The following is a 20,767-nucleotide window of genomic DNA, read 5'->3' on the forward strand; positions in this document are numbered from 1 at the left end:
CTGACCAGCTGGGGAGAGGCCTCCAAGGCTCCCGGATGCCAGGGTGAAGGGAACTGACCAGCTGGGGAGAGGCCTCCAAGGCTCCCAGATGCCAGAGTGAAGGGAACTGACCAGCAGGTTGAGGCCTCCAAGGCTCCCAGATGCCAGGGTGGAAGGAGAACTGACCGTCTCTAAGTGTTGCTGCCTTTTAAGACAAGGTGTGGGGTATGGTGGGAAAGCCCTGATGCCTCTGCGGGAGCCAAAAGCCAGCTGGCCTTCCAGTCCTGAACCAAACAAGCTGAAGCTGAAATGCTATGGAAAGAAAGAAGCCTATGATTGTAAAAAGGTTATTTTAAAAGCCCAGCTAAAGAACAGAAGATGACCCCCCCAAAAAAAATATGCATGGGAGTGTGACCAGAATGTCACTAGGCTGAGAAATAGGAGCTTATGATGCTAAATAAGAACCTTCCTCTCTCTGGCCTCCCTGTTCTGATCCTTACAATAAGGGTGGTAGGCTCAGTGCTTGAGGTTCTTCTGTAGGGATTCTCCAGGGCAGTCAGAAAGTATGGAAAATACAAAAGCAGACAAAGAAGTGATAAGTCTGAGGGACAACACTGCCAACAATGTCAGAACCCTCCCCTTGCAATCAGGTCGCTAGATACTCTATTCAGCCCAGCCATACAATCTCCTATATCCCCTGTTTCTGTCTTTCTCTAGGTTTATTCTCAATCACAGCAAACCATACCAGAGTAATAAGGACTAGGTAAAAAACCTTGAACATGGTAGGCAGGGCGAGAAAAGAAACTGTGACCCTGATTTCTAGCTCCTGCTCCATCATTAACTTACCATGTGTGTAACCTCCGGACAAGTCTCTCCTCTAAGCTTTTTCCTCCATAGGTCAAACAGGGGGTTTGGATTCATTAAATCAGCTTATACCTCAGCGCCTCCCCCCCTTCTCCCACCCCTACTGTGTCTACTCTGCCCAAGAGGCTGCAACCTATGCCAATTGCTCTGATGAGGCCACGCAGGAGAACCAGACGTCTGTTTTTAATATTGATGACAGATTAGCATGCGGGGAATTCAGCCACCCCCCAAAACAAGCCCTGTTTCTGCTCAAAACAACTGGAACCGGAGGCTACTTATACTTGGCTTTCTTAACACTGTCCCAGAACTGGCAGAGCAATGGCTTCTCTGAAGGAAACAAAGAGGGCACCAAACCCAGTGCTGGAGGCAAGGATAGGAGACAAGGAGGGAGACTGAGCATTTCAAAAGTTAGTTCAAAACAGCGAGGAACAGATGGCAGCCATAAAGTACGTGCATGTGTGCGTGTGCGTGTGTGTGTGTGTGTTTGCATGCACGTATGGGAGAGAAAGAGAGAGAGATGTGCATATGTACCTATGTCTGTGCACACACGCACATGAGCTTGTGAATAAATAAATAATTCCAGCACTGGTCTTGGCTGCCAGCAAAAATCTAGAGAGATCAAAAGAGAAAGCCCCTCTACTGGCCTCACCTAAACAAAAGTGTGAGTAATCCTAACTCTCCATCCAAAACAAGTGTTCAACTGTATTTTGTTGTTTTCTTCCTAACATCTAAGTCTCCTTTTAATTTTTTTTTTAATTCACAGGAAGAGAAGATACAACTAAAATTTATCAGCACCAACTATGTCCTGAGAACTATGGTATAATTTATCTTCAAAATAACTTGTGAAATAGGAGTTAATTTTCCCATTCCAAAGATAAGGGAACTAGGGCCTAGAAAAGATGTTGATTGGCCCTAGGTTATCTCGGCGAGTAGTGGTGGAAACTGAAACCAGAAACCACAGCCGGGTTTTCCAGAGTTCATACTCCTTCATTATGTCTACGTCCTCAAACATAAAACTCAACTGAGTGAGCTGAAAGATTCAAATTTGGGCCAAGTTCATTTTTCAGAGTGTTGAAACAAGATAAAGGTAACACAGAATCAAACAAAAGAAATAAACACCTCACATACATACCTCCAATTATCTACAGCATCAATTGTCATGGTACATTTTAGAAGGCTTCCTATGTGCTCTACTAGGCTGTGGAACTATATAAGATCCCATACGTCAACACAGTGCTCAAGGAGTTCATGGCAGAGTTAAAAGGAAAGACACGCACATAAACCTACCCATACCCAATTTAATTCAGTGAACACTGAACATCTATCTATGTATGACAGGCACTATGGGAAGACTCTAAATTATAAAGACCCATTCCCATTATCTTGTATTTTTAAAGACAATTGCACACCCTAGAATTAAAAAGAAATTAGGTAATGTGAAGAACAAAAGTTAGGTCCCACCGGAAGGATTAAAAGAACCTATAGGCTCAGTGCCCACAGCACAGTGGTTATGGCACCAGCCACATACACGGAGGATGGCGGGTTTGAACCTGGCCTAAGCCAGCTAAAAAAACAACAATGACAACTGCAACAAGAAAAAAACAGTCAGGCATTGTGGCAGGCGCCTATAGTCCCAGCTACCAGGGAGGGTGAGGCAAGAGAATCACTTAAGCCCAAGAGTTTGAGATTACTGTGAGCTGTGACGCCACAGCACTATTCTACCAAGTGTACCATAGTGAGACTCTTTCTCCAAAAAAAAAAACCTATAAAGATGGAGGCAGGTATGTCATTATTTTCAACCTTCTGAATAGCTTCCAAAAGAAGAAGGGGTCAGATCCGTGTCAAGTGACCCTAGACCAGGTGACCAAAAAGAAGTTTTACTCCAATTAAAAAAAAAAAAAAAAACCCTTGGATTAGAATACTTTTTCCTGAATAATAAAGAAAAAGAACCATAGATTTTTACTTTAGAATACATGGAATAGCAAGGACTGCATTTGTTTTCCCTAATGTCTACATCATTAAGAAATTAAAATGTATACATATATGAACAGAGAAAAATACATAAAATAAGTTTTTTAGCAACTGGAAATCAGGAAACAAAGAACAGATCCTAAAAGATAAAAAACTTTGTTTGTGAGCCCTAAAATTTCCCCTTGCCTTTAAGTTTTCAAGCTTTTGTTCAGACAGGAGGAATGCCTGACAGATTCCCTACATTGAAAAGAATTCTGAGTCCAAGAAAACCAAAATGACTAGGGTTTGCAGGACAAAGTAATGGAGAGGAGTCAACTGTACAGGGGAAAACAAATTGAAGAGATCCCTGAAGGATCCACTTTCAGTATTCAGCAGAGTACTAATAGATTAATGTAAGTGAGAAACTACCAATACAAGATTAAATAGAACAGTGCCTAGTGCTCATATAAGAGCTAGTAATAGTGCCTGTTTCTACCAGCCATACTGTAAACCTCACAATTCATGGGCTATTGAGTAGAGCACACAGAATCATCTTCCCTTAGAAGTATAGAATAATTAGCTCTAGACTAAACGTTGCCCTATTTCCATCTAATAAATCTTAAAATCAAGATCTAAAACAATCAAACCAAGTAACTCAATTATTACCTAGAACAGAGTTCAAAAATATTTTTAGGAGTACAAAAATATATAATACCCAAAAAAGGCAAAAAAACACAATGTCTGGCATACCGTCATAAATTACCTGGCACACAAAGAGGCAGAAAATGCAACCCATAATGAGGACAAAAATCAATCAATTTAAATGGACCAAGAACTAATACAGATGTTAGGATTAACAAACAAGAGTGTTTAAAGTCATTATAATTATATTCCTTACATCAAAGATGGTAAGACATAGAACATGCTAACAAGACTACAATTGAACATCTACAGATGAAAATTATGATATCCCAGATGACAAAAAAATCACAGAAAAGTACTAATGATAAACTAGTCTTTGCAGAAAATAATGATGATATAGCACTAGAAACTATCCAAGATAAAATACAGAAAGAAGAAAGCATTTTAAAAATGCATCACTGAGATGAGTAACAATGTCAAGTGACTGAATACATATTTAGTTGGAATGACGAAAGGAAAAGAGAAATGGGGAGACAGAAAAACAGTACCTGACAAAATAATGGCCCCAAATTTTCCAAATGTGATAAAGCTATAGACCCACAAATTCAAGAAGCTTAACAGACTCCAAGCACAAGAAATAATAAAACAGCTTAAAGTAAGTAATAAAAGAAAATCTTAGAAGCACCCAGATTAAAAAGGCATTTATAAACTGGGGAACAAAGATAGGATTATGGCAGATTTGTCATTTGAAACAACGTAAACAAGAATACAATGGAGCAACATTTTTAAATTACTAGAAGAAAAATCTATCAATCTAGGGTTCTGTACCCAAGAAATATATATTTTGCAAAAGCAAAATCAGAAAGAATGCATCACTGACATGAAATATAAGAACTATATATATATATGTGTGTGTGTGTATATATATATATATATATTTTTTTTTTTTATAGTGACAGAGTCTAACTTTATCACCCTTGGTAGAGTACTGTGGAGTCACACAGCTCACAGCAACCTCCAGCTCCTGGGTTTAGGTGATTCTCTTGCCTCAGCCTCCCAGGTAGCTGGGACTACAGGTGCCTACCACAATGCCCGGCTATTATTTTGTTGCAGTTTAGCCAGGGCTGGGTTTGCACCCACCACCCTCGGTGTATGGGGCCATCGTCCTCCCCACTTAGCCATAGGCACCACCTCAGAAATATAAGAAATATTTTAAAAGTCCTTTAGACAGAAGGAAAATGACAGCAGATGAAAATATGGATTGTACCCAAAGAAATGAAGAACACCAAAGATAGTATCTCCATGGATAAATATAAGATAAATATGTATTTGTCTTATTTCTCAAGTATCCTTAAAAGACAATTGACTAAGGGAAATAATTAAAATAAATTAAGGATTTTTTAACATATATAAGCAACATGTATGACAAAATCAGTATAAAGATTTAGAAAACAGAAATAAAAGTATACTATTATAAGGGTCCTCTGCTATTCATGAAGTAGTATAAAATCACTTGAAAGTAGCTGTGATATGTTAAATATTCATACTTTGAACTCTAAAGCAACACCAAAATAACAACAGGACATAATAGCTAATAAGTCACAAAAGATATACAACAGAATCATGAAACCAATTCAAAAGAAGATAGAGTAGGAAGAAAATATTGGGTAATAGAAAACAAATAACTATGATAAACTTAAACCTAAACTTTACAGTATTATATTAATTGTAAATGATCTAAACATCCCAATTTATAGTTAAGAATGTCAAACTGCATTTTCTAAGACCCAACTATATGCTATCTACAAGAAACATAGCTTAAATATGAAGGCACACGTAGTATAAAAGTAAAATAATGAGAACTGATAGACTTTAACACTAATCAGAAGAAAGCTGGTGTAGTTATATTAACATCAAACAAAACAGATTTCAGAGCAAGGAATATCACAGTGATACAAAAGAACATTTCACAATGACAAAGGGATTAATTCATCAAAAGAGTACTAAAATTCTAAATGTTTATGGACTTTATAAGAGAACTTCAAAATATATAAAGCAAAAGCTGATAAAACTACGGGAGAAATACATAAATCTACAACTACAGTCAGCAGTTTCAATACCACCTTCTCAATTATTGATATAAGAAGATAGAAAATCAGAAAGGCAGAAGAATTGAACAACACAACCATCCAATTTAATAAGCATTTATAGAATGCTCCACCCATAAGTAAGAGAATATACATTCTTTTAAAGTAGGCACCAAAAAGAAGGATAGACCATACTCTAGACATAAAATCCATGTCAATAAATCATAAAAGTTACATTCTCTGATTACAATGAAATCAAATCAAACATTAATAACAGATATCTGAAAAATCCACAAATATTTAGAAACACAGCAAATTACTTCTAAATAACCAATACATCAAAGGAAAATAAATAGGAAAACAAGATATTTTAACTAAATAAAAATAAAAGTATAATTTGACAAAATCTTTGTAATACCACTAAATCAGTAATTAAAGACAATGCCTGTATTACAGGAAAGGTCTAAAACTATAGCTACCATCTTAAAAATACACATTTAAAAAAGGAATAAATCAAATCCAAAGTAAGCCAAAAAAGGGAAATAATAAAGATAAGAGTATAAATCAACAGAATAGAAAACAATGGAATAAATAGACTAAATAAATAAAACTAAAAGCTGATTCTTAGGGAAGATAAATTCCATAGCCACTTCAACAAACTGATAAAAAAAAAAAGAGAGATAATACAAATTACTGATAATAAGAATGATATCCTTATGCATTTAACAGATATTTAAAGAGTAATAACAGTGTCAGGAGAAACTTTAGCCAATAAATTCAGTAACTTACATGAGATGAACAAATTCTTTCTAACAGAGGTCCTCAACGTTTTGGCACCAGGAACCAGTTTCATGGAAGATAATATTTCCATGAACAGGGGTGGTGGGATGGGTAGGAAGTGATTTCAAGATGATTCAAACATATTACTTTATTCTGCACTTCATTTCTCTTATTATGACATTGTAATATATAATGAAATAATTATACAACTTACCATAATGTAGCTTGTTTTCCTATAACTAGATGGTCCCATTCTTTATTTACAGGCATTCCTCAGAACTAGCACCACTGCCTCAGTTCCACCTCAGATCATAAGCCATTTGATTCTCATAAGGAGTGTGCAACCTACATGGCTCATAGCATGGTTTACAGCAGGCTCCTTGCTCTTATAAGAATCTAGTGCCATCAATGATCCAATAAGAGGCAAAACTCAGGTGGTGATATGGGGAATGGTAAGTACAGATTAAGCTTCAGTTGCTCTCCTACCTCTCACCTCCTGCTATACAGCTCAGTTCTTAACAGGCCATAGACTGGTGCCAGTCAGTGGCTGGGGAGTTGAGCACCACAGTTTTTAATGACACAAGCTGCCAAAGATCACTCAAGAAGAACTAGATAACCAGAATAGCCTGTATCTATTAGAGAATTAAATCAGTAGGTAATTTGCAAGAATAGGACCAGACCTAAATGGTGTTACTAGTGAATTCTACTGAACAATTAATGCAGAAATGCTACTAATTTTAACCAAATTGATTCTTTGAGAAGACAAATAAGTTTCAGAAAAGTGAAAATGAGGAAATATTTCACAATTTATCTTGTGAGACCAGAATGACCCTGATACAAGACAGACAAAAGCATTACAAGAAAGCTACAGATCAAAATCCATCATTAAGCATAGAAGCAAAAATCCTAAACAAAATCCAACAAGCATGTATACAAAAAAGATAGTATATAACGACCATGTGGGATTTATCCCAGGAATGCAGATTATTTTGTAATTCGAAAATCTTTTGATATAATTTGTACTGTATTAACAAACTAAGAATGACAAGCTACATGATCATTCTACACAGAAAATTCAACATCTTCTCCTCACTAAAACAAAACAAAGCCTCTCAATAAACTCTGAACAGAATTTACCTCCTTCAACCGAAGGAAGGTTTCCTAAAAGACATAGAGGAGCATCATACTTAATGGTGAAATGCTAAAGGCTTTTGGCCTAAGATTAGGGGGAAAAAAAGGCAAAGATGTCTGCTTCCACCATTGCAAGTCCTAGCCAAAGCAATTAGGCAAGAAAAAAAATAAATATATAAAAGTCACCCAGATTGGAAAGAGAGGCTTATAATTATCTCTGTTTGCAAATGACACAATCATGCTCATAGAAAAGTTTAGAAAGAACTGAGCTTTACAACCCGGGAGGCATGTAAGCAGAGTACATTTTGAAGTACATTGCGTGCTGAAATGTTAAGAAGAAGGCAAGACTGGGTGATCTTTTTTTAATCCAAATATTGAAGGAGTAAAAACACTTTTCTTACATACATACGTACCTTTGCAATGCTTGAATCAGGGCTTTTAGTGTACCCATCACAGGAATAATATTCATGGTACCTAACAGGTGAGTTTCTACCTCTTCCCTCTTTCCTCCTCCCCACTTCTTGGTTTCCAATGCCCTTTACATCTCTTTTTGCCCATATGTGCCCATCAATTAGCTCACAATTACTATTGAGTATATGTAGGGTTTGTTTTTCCATTTCTGAGATGATTTCACTTAGGATACTTGTCTTCAGTGCCATCAAAATTGCTGCAAAAGACATTATTTCACTCCATTTCATGGCTCAGTAGTACTCCATGGTAGATACCAAGGGTGCAAAAAATATGTATACACATTCTAGGAAGGAAAACACTGTATTAAAACTATAATAATGTATAGTGATAATGTTTGCTGTCTTGTATATTGTAGCTTGAATCTCTTGCAATTGCAGAACTCAAGTGGGACTTTTTTGAGTATTACAATTTTAATAGTTTTTTTTTTCTTTCTTAAAATGCATGAATACATATTTTGGCTCTCTCTCTCTCTCAAGTGTAGGTGTCTTTTTCATAAAATGATCTCTTTTTCTTCGGATAGATAAATGGTGCTGGGAAAACTGGATAGTTACACCTAGAAGAATGTGAAAGAATATCTCTTAACCACATACAAAAATAAATTCAAGGTGGATCAAAGGCTTAAATGTAAAGCATGAAACCTTAAAAATTCTGTAGAAGAAAATATAGGGAAAATGCTTCCAGACAGCAGCCTCGGCAAAGAATTTATGACGAAGACACCAAAAGCAAATACATTAACAACAAAAATAAAGAAAGAAGATTTGGTGATCTCTTAAGATATTTCTAACCTTAAAATTGTACACTGATATTATAGGAGGCATTTCAAGGCAATGAATGGAGTTGCCAAAGAAATTGTAGAAAAAATGAATGCTCTGTCTTTAGACAACTTTGTGTTGAAAAGGTCAGGAAGGCTCTGTGGAAAAACAATAATACCTGAGTTTTGACACAGACATTTGTAGGGCATATAAGAACAAGTGCTATGCTGGGAATCAGACAGACATGATTATAAAGCCTGGCTCTGTCAGATGTGCTTGTGAGACTTCAAGAAAGTCACCACATATCTTTCTGAGATTTACTCACTGTATCTGTAAAATGAGGTTGATAATCATTCTTCTCTTACATAGTTTATTTATTTTTTTTAACTTCCGAGAATGGCATACTACAGAGATGTGAAGCATCATTGGGAAAGTGTCAAGCCGACATCAAAGAACTTTTGTTTGTCTTGGTGATCTGTGTGTTCTGTGAACTCTGCTGTCTAGAAATAGCTCTCCATGGGTACAAAGATGCCCCCACAAGAATTCCTATTCACCCGTTCACACATAGTTGCAAAACTCACTCACATAAACATAAAGTGTGAGCAGACAAACATCAACATACACACACTTCAACCTGCACAAACACAAGGTCCTGCACAGACATGTGCACTGCACACAGTCAAAGATGGAAAGAATTAACAAAGTTCAAAAGATGAGGCCAAGCTAGCTGCTCAGTTCCTGTTCTACCGCTAGCCCCTCTGAGAAAGTGAGGCCACTCCAGCCCACCCTACACCCTTCAGCCAGCCACGCTGGACATCCTCCTCAATCCTAGCATAGTAAGTATTACCCAACCTGGCTTATGATTTCATTCAGAATCTGAGCCTTTCTCTTTCTGACCCATTTCACATTTACAGCCTTGATTTACTACTTCTGTTTCCAATTTCAGAAGAAGAAGAAAAAAAGAATCCAGAGAAAGTGAGAAATGGAGGAGAAAGACAGGATGGAGAGAAGGAGATGGAAAAAAAGAAAAGGGAACAATATGGTCCTTTCATTTATTCATTATTCATTCGTGTAGTAAGTACACGAATGCTGGACTTTAGGGCAGATACCTATATTGGCAATCAGCTACAATTAAGACACAAAACTTATCCTTCTTTCTTGAATTTATAACATAATGGAGTAGGTAACCAAATAATTATTAATATGCTTCTTTAATTTTTTCAATAATCTAGTCTACAATAATCTAGTCTGCATTAAGTACTAAAATTGTGAATTGGAAGGCTATCAATAGCTGGATAAACTTGGATTAGTCTCATTTTCCTAAATTATGAAACAAGCACAACAAACAACAACCCTCCTAGAGCTGTGAGGATTCAGAAAATTGCTGACCAAAGTACTTAGCTCTGTGCCTTACATAGAAGGTAGATGTGCAATTGATGTTTTCCGGCTGAAAAAAAAATTACCGAAAGTCTCACAAGAGAGCAGACAGTGTAAGCCCCCGGAACACATCACAGGTGAATGCTTAGCCTCTTGACAGCCTAAATGATTTAGAACTCAGAGATAACATTCTTCATTACAACCAAAGGTAGCCCTCTTAAAAGGTACCTTTCTCAAAAGCTCCCACAAGCCTGAATCATTTCTAATACATTCATCTGTATCAGTTAATGAAGACTATCTCAGAGTATTTCACTCGGAAGACAATAGTTTGAACTTCCCCATCTCAGTCTCAAAGAGAAAATATTTACAAGGCCTTTTAAACATAAAACCTACAGGCCTTCCCAACCAGAGAAAGATCAAGTCTTCTTTATATTCAACTTTTTGTCATATAATTTTGAAGGCCCAATGCAGAGAATCAGAAATCATAACTAAAAGTTGCTACCTTGCCTTGCTCTCAATCAAACAAAAAAGCACATAATGATAAGCACTGAAAAATCATTAAACAATGACCCCTCCCCATGTCTTCCCAAGCCAGATTACGCCAAGTCTACAAAGACATTAGAAGGCCCCAGTTCTGCTTCTCTGCCCTACTATCCCAAGAACACGGCAGTCGTGCACCTACCTGTGTACAGGTCAGTGTCCGTATATTCATCCACCTTTTTATGCTGCAGGATGTAGTCGGAGACCTTGGTCCCAATAGCTGGCTGGACATCTACCCACTCCAAGGAGACCACGGTACTGGAGGGCTCCACTGTTGGGGACAGCCGTAGTCTACAGGGGGTGAAAGGGAGAATTGCTTGTTTGCCAGCCAGCACCAGCTGGGTCCCAAAAGAGTCTGCATGTGTCAAGTTGAAGCACAAGTTTTAACCTTGGTTCAAATCCTCATTACACCCACCAACAACTTGCACGGCCTTAAATAAGGTATTTTGCCTCTAATGGCCTCTGTTCCCTCACCCACAAAATGGGGATAAAAAGAGTCACCTTTCAAGATCGACATAGAATTCGGTAAATTTATCCATGTACACAGTATGTGCTCAATGGAAGTTGATTAGTTTTCCACTTATTTAAACTAAATTCTCACTGCTTCAGTTTATTAAATTGGCAGTTCCTTCAAATACAGCAGCTTTCCATCTTTCTGATACTCTCTTTAGCTCCCCCAATGTATCAGCAAGCTGTTTAATATCCTTAAGTCAGTACTCTCTCTAAAGGCGCAACAGTCCTGGAGTAAATCCTTTTGTAAAATAAGAAAAAAAAAAAAAACCCAGAATGATTGAAGACTAGAACTGGAATGATCTTAGAGATAATGAAGTTTAATTCCTTCATTTCACAAAACAGAGACAGACCCAGCAAAGGGAAATGGTTTGCACAGGGGCACGCAGCAAGTTAGCTGAGGACAGGGTCCTGATGGTAATGTGCTCATCCCAATCCCACGTTCCTTTTTGTCTCCACTCTGCACTGTGCCTTCCAGGACCGTCTTGCCTTGAACTTGCAGTGAGTCTTATCTCCCGACAGAGGCGTGTTACAGGACTCTGCTTCCAATATTGCCTCTTCCCCACCTCTCTCACACTCCTCACATCCCCCCTTCTGTTTAATCACACTCCTCCAGTGAAGACGGCTTTCCTTTACTCCCTCAAATGGTGACTTTCCTACATCAAGGCCTTCACATGTGCTGTTCCTTCTGCCTGAAATACGATTCTCACCACTCGTTGCCTGGCTGACTCCTGCCATATTCCAGGCTCCGTAATCATAGAGATTTCCCCAACTATTCTCCCACTTTCCAACAAAAATAACTCTGCATTCTTCTCCCTTATTAGCACCTCTTCGATTTACTTTCATATTTGTCTTACTTAAAATTTTAAACTACCTCTTACTTTCCCGTTTTTGCTTTGGCATCTCTCTATCCAGTGCGTGGAGCTGTGCCTGTCTTGTTCATTGATTTCTTTTCCAGTGCCTGATTCATAGCAGGTGTTCAAATTATTTGCTGAATAAATGAAAAAAAAAAAGCTGAAGTTCCTTAGAAGAGGTTCTACACTTTCTTGATCTGTCAGGAGTCCCAGGCCCCAACATAGTTCCTGATGGACAACTGCCCAGTAAAGTTTTGCTGAATGGATTAATAAAAGAAGGAGGAATGATGGGCTGAGTGGCATCCTTTAAAATAGCACACACACATCAGCATTTGTCATGTTTCTATTCTGCCAAAGCTCCCTTCGTTCCTAAAAAAAAAAGGAAGTAGGCTGCAGGGACTTCAGGGATCTGGTCAGACACCTTGGGAACAGAAGCAAGTCATGGCCTGTGCTGACAAGATAGGAATGTGAGTTTATGAAAAGGGGTGGCCGAAGGAAAAGGGGCCGTACATACGTACACCGGCTGGGGAAGAGGGCTGCAGCTGGGGAGCCCACTGGCATCAAAGGCGCTGAGGTCACACCTGCACCAGTCGTCGATCACGTCCCCTTTCCCTGAGCACCAGTAGGAACTCATCAGGGCACTCTTGAAGGCCTGGAATAAAGGAGGACAGAATAGACAATGAGGACAAGGGCAGGGAGGTAATGAGTGAAGGTGCTGATGGCCTTGCTGATAGCCAGCCCAGGCTTTAGGGCAGCCCTCCTAAGCACAGGACACCACCTCCTGCCTAAATGCCTATCACTCTACTGCCAGGTTCTCCCATTCTGGAGGTCATCCCAGAAGGATCATTGAGAAACAACAGTAAGAGCATCCACTGAGAACTTAACCTTGGCCTGGTGCTCTACCTATAACAACTGACTTCATTTCATAACAATCCCACATGGTAGATATTATGACTAGGATTATGATTATTATCATCTCCTACTTTACAAACTGGAAAACCAAGGACACAGAAAGTAAGTAACTTGCCTGAGGTTCACAGCTAGTAAGTGATTGTTGGAGCTGGGATCCAATCCGAGGCAATCTGACTCCAGAGGCTGCCGTCTCAAACACCCACCTGCACTGCTTCTGTAGCAGACTGAGGTTTCCCACAGCTTTGGGGACGAAGTCTAATGTCCCTGTTGTAGCTCCTGACCACCTCCCCAAGCTTGTCCTCCCCACTCTTCTGCCCTTGCATAGTGTCTTCCATTCTCATGCATCCACTAACATTTCTACCAAGGCAATTCTTGTTGATGTAAAGTGTGCTTTAAATTGGGAGAGAGCAAACTGTTTCTGTAAAGCACCAGATAGAAGGTACTGTGAGCTTTACAACCAGGTGATCTTTGCTTTGATTACTTAATGTTGCCTTTGTAGCTCAGCAAAATGCTACAAAGTAGCATAAACAATACTTCAAATGAATGCATAAGGTTGTGTTCCTATAAAACCTTATTTACAAAGACAGATTGGGGCTGAGGGCCATAGTTTGCTTTCAATGACAATGTTCTATGGAACTGCAATGTGCTTCATTCTCTCCTCTCTCTCTCTCTTTTTTTCTTAAACACATTCTGTCCTCTGCCTGGAATATTCCCCTCCTTGCATTCCAATTCACTCTTTTGGTCTGAAATGAAACATTCCTTTCTCCGGGAACCCCAGCCTGACTTCCTCAGCCTGGAATCATGCTTCTCTTCTAGACATCATAACACAGTACATAACACCTACTATCACACAAAGTCAGACAATTAAGTTGGCAAACTTCTCCTAGAAGAAATGTCACATGCTTCGTTGCTGAATATCACTGTGGTCACCTTCAAAGTGCTCCCCTTGGGAAGCTGTGCACCAATAACACCAAGGGTGCCTAGTCCACCCTTCAAAGCAATGTTGGAACTCTTTCTCTGGAATGGCCATGAGAACTATCATTGTATCAGGTCTGACAATTAAGTTCACAAACTCACCCTAGACAGTGTTTTGAAGGATAGATTAGGTGCCTGCATCAGTGCATAGCTTCTCATGGATAGTACTTCCGAGGTGACCGTAGTGATATTCCCCAGTGAGGTATGCAGCACTTTTTCTAGGATGAGTTTGCGAACTTAATGGTCTAACCTCGTATCTCCTTGCCTGTCTCATGCAACAGATACTGATCCCATCGAGGGCAAAGGCTAGGCCTTATTCACATGAGTAGTATAAGACCTAGCACAGTTACTCAGTCAATATTTAGTAGATACATGAACGGGCACTGGAAAGTGACTATTAGTATTTGACAGTAAAAAGAACTTTTTTTTTTTTTGCAGTTTTTGGCCAGGGCTGGGTTTGAACCCACCACCTCTGGCATATGGGGCCAGTGCCCTACTCCTTTGAGCCACAGGCGCTGCCCAAGAAAACTTCACTTCGTCCGTTCAGTTGTGGACAGGACCCAGGTTTTACCTTCTACTTCCTTCCCCTCGCTGAGACTCAGGTGTGGGAGATCCCTTCAGTAAGTGATTGCTTGATGCTGACACCGGTATTTCAAGGCCTGGAGGATTCAGAATGTATGACAGCTCTCTTTAAAACTGAAGGCCTCCAGAGAGTGTTAATCTCTTATTCTCTTGCCAGACATGTGCTTGGCTAGTTCTATGTGTATTTCTTTGTCTTTTCTTTTCTATGTTTTTACTTTCTGTGTGCTTTTTAAATAAAAGTTGCACGCTGCCTATAACCAATAATACCTGAAAATGCCAAAGTCCCTTTTTCTAACCTGCATTGTTGAAAAGACTCAAGTTCAGCATGTTTGTGTAAAGTGGGTCCGGGGTCTCCCTCCTTACTGACCCAGAACACAGATGTGGAAGAAGGTGTCTATCAAGAATGTTACTAAGTCTCCATCACATTTCTCCCAGGGACTTTGACAAGAAAACTCCAATTACTTGTGTCCTAAGTTCTTATCCGCATTTTCTCCCAGGGATGATCAAATGATTGAGTTTTTCTGAGTTAAGTGTAGTAACCCCCCCATAATGATAATGAAACACTCAATTGCATAGTGTAAGGTGCCTTAGGTGCATTCACATGTAATCCTCACCAAAGTCCTGAGATAAAAATATTACGATCTTCATTTTACAGATGAGAAAACTAGGAATCAGAGCAGTGAAGTCATTTTCCCAAGATCACACAGCAGGGTAGAAGCAGAATCATAAATCTCTGTAACTGCCAAGTGTATGCCGTCTCTGTTCAGCCACGTAGAGCAATGAGATAAACCCCAAGTAGGATTGCCAAATCCAGTAAATAAAAACACAGGTGCCAAGGCACATTTAAATTTCAGACAATATTTTTTTAGTGTAAGTATATTCCATGAAATACTTGCGTATAAAGTGTCAATAAAAGCACAGTTCCTACTAGGGCCAGAGCCTCTGCTGAGAACAAATGTCCCTTCTCTAACCAGCACCAGAGGGAGGCACTCTCCTGAGGACAGAATCCAGATGGGCTAGCATGAGGTCATGCTGACTGTCAGTCCTTTGCTCCGTCCCTTTGCAGGGTCCCCCTTAGTGAAATTAACGTGCACAACTGCTCATAGCTTAAGATTCTGTAACACCTCCAGCTAGGGCTAAGGGCTTAATTACCATAATGATGAGATCCAGGGCCATGGATGAAAGTGACACAGATGGGCAGATTGCAGTGGACTCCAGCAATGTGAAGAGAGAGAACATCATGTGTGTGCACTTCTGCTTTTTGGGGTGTGTGTGCGTGTGGTTTTTGTAATCACTTGGAACTTAAACTCATGGAAGAGAAAACAGGAAATCTCTCTGTACTCTGCAAGTTACACCATCCAGGCAATTCTTGGGAAGATAGCCTGTCTGTACGTCTCTGCATCCACTGGCTCTTTCCCCAAATACTGAGAAACAGAACGGGGACTGGTGCGATGGCCAGGCAAGCCCTGGCTAGAGCACAAACATACCCTGATAAAAGGCCAACATCAAACGGGGATCCTTTGCGAGGCGGCAGAAGCCAGCCCTGCGTCAGCGCCGCGTCATTCTCTCCTTACGCCCTCAGTCCTTGCAACACTCCATGCAGAGGCCAATTAGATCCCAGGGGAGGAGAATCATAGAACGTTCCAGCTTCACAGAGCTCTGTAAATCATCTAATCTAATCCCTTTCATGGACACAGATACCGTGGCCCGGAGAGGCTAGCTGGCTGCACCAAGGTACAAAGCAACTTCATGATGAAATCACTCTTTCTCCATCTAATGCTCAAAACTACCCTTTAGGACGGGTGTCCTGTCCCCATGCAAGCACGGAGGAGAAGAGAGGGGCTGAAACCGAAGTCTATTTGAATCCTGGCACCAGTGGCCTCAGTAGGTCACACAGGAACAATAAATGCCAAGATTTCATCCAAAATATCCTGTCCAGCTGCTCTGCTTGGGTCACATGCTGTGTGTGTGCCTGTGTGTGTGCATGTGCTGTTTGTGTGTGTGTATCTGTGGGTGTTTTCAGGGAAAATGAAATCTTACACTGGAGGCATTGTTGACTCCTGGCTTTTGACTAAGTGGAGGGACCTAAGAAACAAATCCTGTACTCAATACAAGGGCAACATTTGCGTGACCAGTGGTTTTCATAACAAACAAGGTTTGCATTTCCACAACTTGTAATTGCTTCCAACTTCTGGCTAATGAGCTACCAAACCAAGCTGGACAGGAGGAGAAAACAACCACAAAAACCTTAAGCAATCAAATAAACTAGGATTTATTTCTGATTCCATTGTTAATTTCCCATTTGAACTCGCAGAAGTGATTCCTCTTTCTAAATCTCGATTTCCTTACCTGCAAAATGAGGGGGCAGAAGACATGTTTTCAAAAATTTAATTAAATTCCATATACATTCACTGAACTTCCTACTCCATCCCAAGTGCTGTCTAGAAACTAAGGAAGGGGATTGACAAAACCCAGGTGCCAACTTCAAAGGACTCGTGATTCAATTTAAAAACAAATACAAACCATTACAACTACTATGCTTCAAGTGCTATGAAGTGACACACACAGGAGGCTGAGGGGATACAAAAGGAAAGGGTGCTCCAGCTCTAAAAATTATGACAATGTCTCAGGAATCTTAAACTCCTAAACAGACACCCTGGATATGGGACCGGTGCCCTACCCACTAAGCCACAGGTGCCGCCCAGATACTCTGCTTTTGATTAAGATATTTAGAAATACCTACATAGAAGTCACTAAGAACATGAATTAAATTCCATATTCTAAATTTTTAATGACTATATGTTTATTTGTTTGTTTGTTTTGAGACAGAGTCTCACTATGTCACCCTGGGTAGAGTGCTGTGGCATCACAGCTCACAGCAACCTCAAACTCTTGGGCTTAAGCCATTCTCGTGCCTTAGATTCCCCAGTAGCTGGGACAACAGGCACCCGCCACAACGCTCAGCTATTTTTTGGTTATAGTTGCCATTGTCATTTGGCAGGCCCAGGCTGGATTTGAACCCACCAGCTCTGGTGTATGTGGCTGGAGCCCTACCCTCTTGAGCTATAAATGCTGAACCATGATTATATGTTTTGTACTCAAAATTAATCTCATGTGCTGATGCCAAGTCAGTTATGTTTGATATTAAGATGTTTCTGGTCTGTGTGACTCCAAAAAGATGCTCTGAAGTCCTTTATTAAAGGCTGATGGGTTTTATCTCACTGTACTAATAAGCTTGGTCATGTGGCTAACCGACCTCATACCAAATAAGGAGGGGAAAAGCCTTCTAGAGACAAAACAATGTATTATCTTTTCACCCTCTGGCTCCATGTTAGAGCAAAATACACTATCAGGCATGACACATATCAGTCAATATTTGTTGAATTAAATTAAAAGTTCACATGCTGAATGCAACAAACTAATAAATATTGATATAAGCAAAGAAAGTATGTGTGTATGTTTGCGATCCCCTTCTTGCCCAAGATCACTTGTATCTCCCACATCAATTTGGTGCCTCCAGCCCCAAATTGGGGCTCAACCTGAGCTCTTCCCTCAACCTCATATGTGCCTGATACCAGCTCCCTGCTCTGCAGCCCCTCTGCCTCCCTGGCCCAGGTTAACAATGCTATTCTACTGGCAAATGCCCCTGGGCTGGTCTCCCAGCTCCAGGATACCTCCCTTCAGCACATCCCGCATAGCTTTCTAAAACACCCCAACCTATGCCATGCTCTCACTAAGAACCCTTCAAAAGGTGCACCACCTTCTGGAACCTCTGAAAGCCTCTTCTGTAAATTACTGAATTGTTCTTCAGCTTACAGCTCAACATCTTTTGTTCTCCAGCTCACAGCTCTTCTCCCATCTCTGTGATCTGGCACACCCACTGCCTCATGCTAGTGCATGATTTCATGCCCACCAGCCTATTCCCATGCTGGGCCTCTGGTCCAAAACATCCTTTCCACACTGGTTCCTCCTTGCTGAACTCCAGAAAATGTTCCCTGCCCATCAGGACCCGGCCATCTGTGGAGAGATTTGGGGCTGTCTCTCTTCTTTCATTTTTGTACATTTCGCATTTCCATGCAATTTGCTTATTCACATATTCTTCTTGCCTTTCAGACTGTGAACTCCTCAAGGCCATATATCTGACCCATTTCTGTGTGAATGAATACATAAATCCCCCAAATCTGTTTAAATACCATAGGTACGGAATAAGATTCTCTGCCACGGATTAAATGTGTATACTTGCTACTGTCCAGCAAGACATGACAGAAATACAATGGGTCACCATAAAAAGACGAAATCCCCTGAAGCCAACGAAAAGGGTTTGGGGTGGGCTGTGACAGTACAGTCCCTTTTGGAGACAATTGTCATTACGACTTGGAGGACAGAGGGTTGATAGCTTTTTTGCCCAGGAAGTGCTTGCAGGTATAAAATAAGAAGCAACTAGGTTCCTACAGAGAGATGAGAGAAAGAGTCCAAGACTGACTGTCCTAGCTCTACTGGAAGATTCATTGTTGAGCCCACGCTGATGACATGTTTATCTGGCCAAGAGGAACACAAGGAAGTCTGAAGAGAATAGCATAGCAGTGTGTGCACAGAAGCAGAGATAGAGGTTTCTTGCCCAGCTTGGACCTCGGAGACAGGATCTAGTTGGGCCGTTTGCCTTTCTAGTCATCAGAACACCTCCTTGGAGTGGCTACAAAAGATTCCAATCACTCATTTCCCTGGTAACTACAGGGCATAGAGAACAAGGGCCGTGAGCCCCCATACTTTGGAAATGGAAGAGGACATGCCCATGTGGCCTGACAGTCGGATTTATTGGTCACTCTGCCACAAATCAATGACAGTATAAATAAGCGGCCTGTGTGAGAACACGCTTACGGAGGAAAGTGGTAATGTTAGTTGACTTTACTCTTCCCATTCCCAAAGAAGGCAGGAAGGCAAGTGCGGTGGGCGAGTCATCTCAGATGTGGCCTGGAGAAGCAGCAACTAAAGCGGAGCTGAAAAGTGGAAGTAGAAATCTTTAGCCACATACATGTCCCAGGAGCCAGAGGGCTCTGAAGTACACAGAAGCATATTTGTTGGCATGGTGCCCCAGAATTGGACATCTAGAAGGGTCCTGGGAAGGGGTGCTCACCCTCCCAACTTTGCACAGACTTCTATGTAGGAGGCTCAAAGAGGAACAACAGTCACCATAGCAGGTAACCTACTTTTAGTGCTGGGTTGAGGCCATCAACCTCCTTTAATGGAACACACACAGCAGCGTTTGCTGAGTGGTAGGCACTTTAATATACGTTATGCCATCCAATCATGTCAATAACCTTGGGTGGTAGAATTTGCTGTCACCATCCCCGTTTTCCAGGTGAAGAAACTGATGTCTGTAGGGTAAAATCATCTGTTCAAGGTCATTCAGCTAAAAAGCAGTACACATCAGGTCATACAACCCTGACACCCATGCTCCCAGCCACTGCAATCATGAGCAAGGTTCTCATTGAACTAGAGGATATTCGTAAAATTTCATGACATTTATGGAAAGTTTACTACAAGTCAGACACCGTTCTAACTTCTTTACACGCATTACTTTTCACAATACCCTATGTACTTGAAATACATTAACTCATTCAATTTTCCCAACAACCTGTGAGGTAGGAACAGTTATTATATCCAATTTACTTTTGTTTCCAAAATCACATAGCTAGTAAATGGCGTAGCCAGGATTTGCACCCAGGAGATTTGGCTCCAGTAAGGAAATCTGTCTTTGAAATACAAAGCCTCCGAATAAACACTCAGATGGAAACAATCCATTTTGTAAAAAGGTTATTTACACCTTGAACCCACCCACCTTTAGCATATATTGGAAGTTTTCACTGTACAGATAAGAATTGACCAACAAAAATTGCATATGAAGTTGCCATTTTTGTGAGTCAAATTTCGGCAATTTCATATGGTTTGATGTAATAGAAGCCACAAGAATGAATGAAATCTCATAGAAAAAAAAAGAGTATAGAATGTGAAAAAAAGTAAGAGCCAAAAAATCCACGAACCGCAGCATTTCCTGACTACCTGCTGGGTGATCTCAGTATGTCTTTTCCCCTCTCAGCACCGGTCACGTGTTAGTTTCTCCAAGTTGGACGTTCAGATCACAGCATAGCTGTTTCTTTCTTTTTTTTCTTACCTGCACTCATGTAATTATTGCAGCACTATTCACAATAGCTAAGGTTTAGAATTAGTTTAAGTGTCCTTTTTTTTTTTTTTTTTGAGACAGAGCCTCAAGCTATTGCCTGGGTAGAGTGCTGGGGCGTCACAGCTCACAGCAACCTCCAATTCCTGAGCTTAAGGGATTTCCTTGCCTCAGCCTCCCCAG

The 20,767-nt window shown here is 40.4% G+C and overlaps 1 protein-coding gene across 4 annotated transcripts in view; it reads right to left on the reverse strand.

The window, feature by feature from the left end:
- The window catches only part of ASTN2 (astrotactin 2), a 655,276-nt gene that overhangs the window by 144,746 nt on the left and 489,763 nt on the right, over positions 1–20,767 (reverse strand). For all 4 annotated transcript variants that reach the window (XM_012802449.1, XM_012802448.1, XM_012802450.1 and 1 more), the window contains 2 exons: positions 12,456–12,589; positions 10,716–10,864 (listed from right to left, as the gene is read on the reverse strand). In XM_012802449.1, the coding sequence (XP_012657903.1) occupies positions 10,716–10,864; positions 12,456–12,589 (283 nt within the window). The remainder of the gene's footprint in view (positions 1–10,715; positions 10,865–12,455; positions 12,590–20,767) is intronic.

The sequence above is a fragment of the Otolemur garnettii genome, unplaced genomic scaffold (genome assembly GCF_000181295.1).
Source record: "Otolemur garnettii isolate 467f Iridium unplaced genomic scaffold, OtoGar3 scaffold00014, whole genome shotgun sequence".
NCBI lineage: Eukaryota > Metazoa > Chordata > Mammalia > Primates > Galagidae > Otolemur > Otolemur garnettii.